Below are 7,989 nucleotides of genomic sequence, written 5' to 3' on the forward strand. Positions count from 1 at the left end.
AGTAACTTGCTGAGGGGGGCCGGTCATCTGAGCATCCAGACGCTAGCTGCTTCTCAAATACGTACCTTGCAGGTGGAGGAACTCTTTTTTGGTAAGGATCCAAGAGGAAACTTGGCCAACGATATCTTCGGAGAGTGTCTCAACACTATTGAATTTGCATTGGAAGTGTCTGTTGTTCTGTTCTTGATGGACCAAGGAATGAAGTCGATGCAATTGGAGAGAAGCATCTTGCCAAGCTTAGGGAGACGGGTGCCCAACTGGGATTGGATCATAGAGGTAATTGTTGTTGGTGTTTAGGTTGCCTACACGAGAACCGGTGATCTTGGTCTAGGTAGGAAGGTTTGCGGTGTTAAGTTGTAGAGTTTAATTAACGCATTACGCTAAGTCAGTACGCGGGTCAACCTTCACAATAAGGTTGTCGTGGGGATTGGAAGGGGAGCGGAGCCCCCACCAGATCTACGATATATTGACTGTTGTTACATTAAGGGTAGTTTGGGGAGTTCACACTTGTAATCCGGTTGCCCTAATTTTCTCTTTATATTTGGGAGAGCAGTTGTTAGGGTTTTATCACCCGAAGTATTATTCTCAGAGCATCATCAGTTGCGGCCGAAAGAGGTTAAAGAAAAACCACTTGTAAGTGTATGCAATTTCTCTTGTAAACTATTTCATCTTCATAGTGGATTACTACAACAGCGGAAGACAGGACCTGTATAAATCTTGTTGTGTTTTTTCAGTGCTTGTTTTTCCTTTCTTCCGTAATTATTATTATTACTCTCGTTAGTTTGGAATTAGGGTGTCTAATTCCTAACACAGGGATTGGTCCTCAACAGTGGATTTGTTTTGGATGTCTTTCTGGGTGCTTCTTTGATTGGTGTGTATGTGAAATGTGGGATGGTTGAAGATGCTAAAAGAGTTTTTGATATTAGACCTGATAGAAATGTGGTATGTTGGACATCTATGATTGCTAGTTATTCTCAATCAAGCCAGTTTAAAGAAACAATTGATTTGTTTACAAAAATGCAAATTATGGACATTGATGCTGTTCCTGCTACAGTTGCATGTGTCCTTTTTGCATATGGGCCTTTATGGCACCAGATAATGGGAGATGGGTACTAACATACTGTCAATGAGAATAGGATACACTTTGCTTGCATTAGTAATAATAATGCAGAGTTGGCGGAAGTGGCAGCTAAAAGGATTTTACAGTTAGAGGCAAGGAATCGCGGAGTTTACATTCTTTTGTCCAATATTATGCTTCAGTTTCAAGGTGGAGTGATGCAAAGAGGGTGAGGTAAGGAGTGAAAGATGATAGGATACAAAAGCTGCCTGGTTGTGGTTTTATAGAAATAAATGGTGTTGTTCATGAATTCTTAGTTGCAGATATACCACACACTAAGGGTGAAGTTATTCACCAGACAGTTTTGGAAATGGACCGACTTATAAAATGTGAAATAGATACCTTAGATATTTCAGAATAGTTATAGTAAACTGCAAAACTTTGTATACATTGACAGTTATTTATTTTTATTTTTTTTGTGTCAGCTAGCCTATGTATGAATGTTTTTACCATAGTTCCTGTCCAGCTGAATTAGTCTTTTACTAATTGAGAATATTTTTTCTTGTAAGCCTACATATTTTACTATCTCATAGAGCAAACAATTCGGTATTGCCCTTGATCTGCATTACTTTTTTTTGTTTTCTTTGATAGATAAATCATCATTTATCATAATGGGCCTTGTTTTGGGCCAGTTACATGATTCCTCCTACATTCTACTCTTTATTTGTCAGTTCCTTAGCTACTCTACCCTTAATCTAGCTTTTCCATGCCACTTCCATCTCTGTCATTCCTGTGATCACCTATTTGTTGCCAGTTCCTCAATTAACATCGACAAAATCTTTCTAAATAGTGAACCTTTTTATTGATAACTGTGAGTTCAATGATGATGTTGAATCTGGTAAAACAGCAATGACAAATTCAAGGAAGAGTGTATAATTTTCATAGAGAATCTAGACGGAAATAGATATGGAGGATTTTTTTAATTTATTGCAACATTATATGACTAGCAATCTACATGCGGGCATATACATACATCATTGAGACAATGAAGGAATTTTATTGAACAAAGAAAGCTTATAGTTACAACAAACATGGCACTTTGGTACAGTAAAGATCTTCTTCTCAAATCTCATAGGTCATTCCAACCCTCAACAGCTTGCCATGTGGGATTGCCATTATCTTCCCTCCTTGCCTGAAGTTTTTCCTGAGAAAATCATATATGTAGTTGACAATGATCTTTTTTAAGATACTGGAATTTGGATCTGCTACAACTTCTGTTTCACCCAGGAGGTATATAACTCCATCATTCAGCGCTCTCTGAATGAACTCTACCTCCTCATTGGCTCCTAGGATCGGCCCACTGATTATGTGACTGGAAGAATTCATTGATCGGGCTGAACGGGTTACATTGACGTGATTGATGGATCCAGTTGAAACACGAGGAGAATTGTCTTGTAGAATAGTCTCCTCAACATGTATAGTGGAGTGTCCAGAACCCCGTGGATGGGTGTCTCTTGTTTCAAGAATGGAGCTCATCTGGTTTTTTACTGCCGGCTGCACAACTGTCGTTTGATGAGGGTTTAGGCTTTCTAGAATGTAGCATTCATGGCGGACAAATTGTTTCAAATGCTCAACTAGGAGGCGCTCAAATTCCTCTGGTTTTTCTCTGACATCATTATATCCATATCTGGCTACACATCTAAACATTCGGTACTCTCTTGGCTCAACCTGTCTAAAAAGAAACCTCTCCTCCAATGCCACTTTACTGATTGGGATGGACTTTATCGAAACAAACACAAGGACCGAATGAATAGAGGGTATATTTGTAAGGAAATGGGAAAAGATGGGAGGGATGCCTTGAACAAGCTCAGAATATAGAAATCCAATCCCTGGTATCCTTCTTAGGTTTGAATTTGTAGTCAAATCTTTAATGTAATCAGTAGATACCTTGTTTTGGAGTTCAAACATGTAACGTTTTTTGTGAACATAATGCCATATGCCCATGATTGCCATCAAGACAGCTGAAAATGCCAATGGAAGATATCCTCCTTGCACAAATTTGTATAGGACTGAGGATAGATATATTATCTCTGCTGCACAAAAGACCACAAAGAATAGTCCAATGGCCCAGATGCTTGTCTTCCATATCACAAGCATTATTAAAGTTACCATACACGTTGTGATCACCATCACAGCAACCACTGCAATACCTGCACAAGAAATTTTCAACTAACGAGTGATAAGCTTCACTAACCTATTATTTAGTTATTTTGGAGCATCATACTGTCCATGCCATGTTGCGTGGGCCTTTGTCGCAATGGCCACAGAGGGGGCTTTTCTAGTGTGAGGTCTTGAGTTCAAGACTGGCTAATGTATGGGGTTCAACATTTGAATAGATAAAAAGAAGAAAAAATGCTCTTACCATATGCATTCCCGATCTTTTCGGTTGTACGGAAGCCGATAGTCACAATGATGCATGCAATCATGAGCACATAGTTCACCTCAGGAATGTACACCTGTCCTTCATACTTGGCAGAAGTGTGGACTACCTTTACCCTTGGAAAACAGTCAAGACTCAAGGACTGAGATATAATTGCAAAAGCACCAGATACCATAGCTTGGCTGGCAATGATGGCAGCAGCTACAGCCACTACAAATTGAGGCCAGTATAATGGTTCTGCCAACAAGAAGAGGAGCTTTATGACATAGTATTTTCCTCCATTTTTTAAACCAAAAAAAATGAAGCAAGTCTTTCAAGGCAAATATTTTAAAAAGTCTTTTGGGACATTTGCAAAGCTCTAACAGTTTTGAAGTCTTTTATGCAACAAACAGTAGGAACAAGGAAACTTTTTTGTTTTTCAGATTATATGACTATGTGAAGACTTCAAAGAATTTTTTTTGAGCATTTTCCTTGGGATCTCAAACATATGTTTTTAAAAAATGGTGAGAATTTATTTTTTTATTTTTAGACAAATATAGCAAAAAAATTTAAAATTGTTTTGGGCGGTTTGTGTGTTAAACCTCCAATACAAATTATGTTGTTATTTATGCAAAAGATAGTGGGGAAAAAGAAGTTTTTTTAAAATGCATTTTTTTAGACTTGGATAGTATAAATGTGTATGCTTGACCTAACTCTGGTTAAAGTATGTCAGTTTTAATTGATTTTTAGTTAAAGGCTAGAAATCCACTAAATTTCATAATTTTAGGACTAAATTGTACAGAAATTTCTGAAAACTAGGTTTGCAGCTATGCATTGATGAACCATGACTTACTTGGTATTGACTTATAAAAAGTATCAGCAACATTCTGAGGGTTTTTGGATAGATATGCGGCTTGTCCAATATAAGCACATGATAGTGCTGGGAGGACAACTGAACAGAAGCTTATCTGAAAGTCAATGACAGCGGTTAATGTTACGCTATCTTTTCATGTTTTGAAAGGTGATTATAAGTGAGGTTCTTACTTGTACAGATCTGACTGAAAAGTGACCCAGGTCAGCAAACATTGCTTCAGTTCCTGCATCAATTATTTGAATTAGTGAATATTTGAATTGTGTGCATAGAGATTGTTGCCTGCCAATGTTGGAGAGCTATTGTTCAAGTTAATTTCACCTGTAATACAGAGAACAACACCACCAAGAGATATCCATCCTTGCTTGCCATTGCGCCGGAAGTAATCTATGATATATTTTGGATTGAATGCACGCAAAACACTTATATCATGCTTGGTTAAGTTATAGAGTCCAATGAGGCTGATGAAGCCAAACCATAGTATGATAATTGGAGCAAAAGAGTAGCCAACTTTATCAGTACCAAAACGCTGTATAGCGAACAAGAGGATCAAGATCACGACAGAAACTGCAACTACCGTATCTACAGACACAGAACCCCAAGTCATAATGTAGCAAAGTGGAATTATAAGTTCCAAGAAGGTAATATTGTGGTTGATGATAGCATCATTGTGATTATACTGTCTAAAATATCAATGGATCAGTTACTGTGGTAATCATATTTATTTTCATTACATCTTGAATGGTTAAAAACTCAGACTGTGGCACACTCATATGATAGTCAACCTTACACTCATATGATAGTCGACCTTGACTATTGCAAGTAGTTGGCTTCACAGTTCATAAATAACCTATTGGCAGATGGGTATCCCAGTAACTTTAGACATTGTAGGCTCAAGTTTTTCTTTCTGAAGCAAGATTCCTGGGGTTTATCCTATTTAGATTTTACTTTCATGGTTTTTACGTAAAGCGTCTTTTAGCATTAGAGCAACTGATCCCTCTTTATTTTTTCTTTTATCATATGTGCCATTCTCTTTTCCTTTCCATTATATGAACAGACATCTGTCAGGTCTAGTATTGGCAATTAGCCTGCCTAGATTGACCTCTTATCCAGTTAAAAAATCTTCCTTAGCGGGTGCGTAAGACTATAGCAGCTTTACAACAAATTGGATACTTGCATAAATAATTTGTTTGTTCATGAGTAAAGACAAATTATATGCAATGTTGTGGTACTGTTTTTTTCATCCTTGTTTTCTTCTGCCTAGAGTGCTTTGCCTAAGGAATAATATGAGGAAATGAATTTGCAGTGAAGTCTTTTTTCTGTTAAAAACCATACCTTGACTGAGGCTATCTGCTGCCTCCTTGATTCCACTTACCGCAGATAGTACTGCACAACGATAAAGGCAGGTGTCAAAAGAATTATATTCACTAGTTAACCTCTTAAACGTGTGAGTAAACATATTTGTTGTCTTTAAAATGAAGGTGTATGTCTGAAGGAGTATATAGACTGCCTACAGTAACATCCAAAGATTGGCTGCTTCAACCTTTTAGATGTGTTGCAATTGGAGATTTAACATCTTCAACTGCTCAAGTTGAAGGTGATTTTTGCAAAACATGCAGAGGGTTAACAATACAAGTTCAAATTCAGATCATGCCGAATTTTTAATGTTTTTCTTTATAGAAACTTAATGACTTGCTTTCCAGTTGTCACTACTTAAGCTTCTCTATTGGAATCAAACCAGGAATTTTCTCAAGGGAAGAGAAAGGGAGGGGAGCACCTTATTTTCCTTTTTCATAGGATGGCCTGCCTGTAAATTATTCAAGGGGAAAGTGTGTGGATATTTTCCCATTAGCAGGGGCCCATATATAAGGGTGTTCGAAGTTAGGGTTCACCATGACCTGTAAGGTTTAATGATGAGATCCTATTCTCATTGATCACAGAGCACTTTTGAACAAATTATTTATCTTGGTGATTCTGTTAAAATGTCTCCAATTTCCATTGTTGTTTCTGACTGGCAGATCCACCCTGTCAGTGATAAAAAGGTCCAAATAATATTGAACATACTGCACCAGATGATGTTAATTAATCAGTGGGCACATGCTTGAATGGATGAAACTGAAAAGTATCTTAAGATTCATTAGAAACTAAGGACAGCTGTAACCACTATAGTATCAGAGAGGATCTGGAAATGGTTTGCCTGACTTACCAGATATGCATGGTGTTAGAACCCCATCCCCTATCACCATCGAAGTACCAAGGATTGTGATAATGAATAATACTATCTTTGCTTTTTTACTGTTTTCTAGCTTTTCTTTGATCTTTTGGGCCCTTCTTAATTGTGTTGATGGTGTATCCAGCTTATAATTAGAGAGTTCTCTATCCTCCACCTGATGATTAGGGATCAAGCTCACCCTTGCATAACGACATATCAGTGAGTAAAGGGCAAATGTTCCCCCTGCATTGTCATTCTAATTTGTCAGCACAAAGTCTGTCCTGCTTTCATTTTGATGCTTACACTGAACCAGCACGAATAATTTAACTTGCATTGAAGTAGAGGTGTATACATACCGTCACCGTTGTCATTAGCCCACAACACTATAAAAACATATTTAACCAAGGGGATGAGAACCAGGGTGTAGAGAATGAGGGATAAGACGCCTAATATGTCATCATTGTGATGGATGCCCTCAGTAAAAGTGCTTGCAAACACGTAGAGTGGAGATGTACCTATGTCCCCATAGATCACTCCAATGCACTGAAATGCCAACTTCAATGTGATTCCCAAACCCACCTGTGTACAGAAACAAAAGTATCGAAAATATTGAAAAGTTTAACTAATGTTGGTCAGATCAAAGATACTAGGCATTCCAACTTCTCTGGTTTTCTCAAGAGTGGAACTCAATATGTTGATGTTGTGTTGCTCTGGCTAGTGAAAAACTAATTTTCACTTATTGTCTATGTTTGTTTTTAAATTTAAAGAAAAACTAAATATAAGAAAATCTTTCTCTGACATATCGCAATTACAAGTATTATCCAGTTGAAGGATAGCTGTTTTTTTTGGGTAGTTAAAGTTGTTTCTATTCTTTTGACAATATGGAACCGAGCATGGTTCATCACATATCTGGTCATATTGAAGTAAATCAAATAAGATTATCTAAGAATGACAAAATAATTTTCTGAATGTGTAAAAACAAAAAAAATTGTGTCTATATATATAAAAAAAAAGATTCATACTTTTGCATGGTGGCTCTGAGCATTCGAAACATTTCCTGCCTCTAAGTTGAGTGAGTCAACACGACGAAGCTTTGCCCAGGAAAATTTTCTCTCTTTCAGAGGTGGCTCTGGTGCTGCCATTTCTGTTCCTTCATCTATTTCTTCATCTCTTCCCTCACCAGCCTGAATTGGATGACCCATTCTCTAAACTGATTCCAAGTTAGATTGACCGTGGTACTGGGTTTGTTTTATAGGCAGAAGAATCAGGAAAAAACTTAAAATAATTGATGGAAAGAAGGGCAGAGGAATCATATTCTTGTCTAATGGAAGTAAAGTGTACTTTCAAATGAGGGAAACAGTCTTTATAGTGAAAAAGACTACAGGAGCATGTATTATACTTTAATCCAATAATTATGAAAAACACAAGAA

General features: G+C 37.3%; 1 protein-coding gene across 1 annotated transcript; it reads right to left on the bottom strand.

Annotated features, from left to right (window-relative positions):
- Positions 1-2,179: 2,179 nt before the first annotated feature.
- Positions 2,180-7,761, bottom strand: LOC137963370 (potassium transporter 5). Its single transcript, XM_068810498.1, has 10 exons — positions 7,582-7,761; positions 6,916-7,138; positions 6,554-6,802; positions 5,683-5,733; positions 4,669-4,929; positions 4,521-4,573; positions 4,330-4,444; positions 3,480-3,734; positions 2,641-3,267; positions 2,180-2,541 (listed from the first exon to the last, which is right to left on the bottom strand). The coding sequence occupies exons 1-10, from the start codon at positions 7,759-7,761 to the stop codon at positions 2,180-2,182; spliced, it is 2,376 nt and encodes a 791-aa protein (XP_068666599.1).
- Positions 7,762-7,989: the final 228 nt, after the last annotated feature.

Source organism: Aristolochia californica, unplaced genomic scaffold, assembly GCF_029961685.1.
Source record: "Aristolochia californica isolate CCGP_79_NKW_82.1479 unplaced genomic scaffold, dmAriCali1.0.hap1 SCAF_4, whole genome shotgun sequence".
Lineage (NCBI taxonomy): Eukaryota > Viridiplantae > Streptophyta > Magnoliopsida > Piperales > Aristolochiaceae > Aristolochia > Aristolochia californica.

Excerpts from the sequence above, each read along its gene's own strand:
- LOC137963370 (XM_068810498.1), bottom strand. The coding sequence starts at position 7,761 with ATGGGTCATCCAATTCAGGCTGGTGAGGGAAGAGATGAAGAAATAGAT. Across the intron at positions 5,734-6,553 it reads TCTAACACCATGCATATCTG|TACTATCTGCGGTAAGTGGA; the intron begins GTAAGTCAGGCA and ends ATCGTTGTGCAG. Across the intron at positions 4,930-5,682 it reads AGCAGATAGCCTCAGTCAAG|ATACGGTAGTTGCAGTTTCT; the intron begins GTATGGTTTTTA and ends CTGTGTCTGTAG.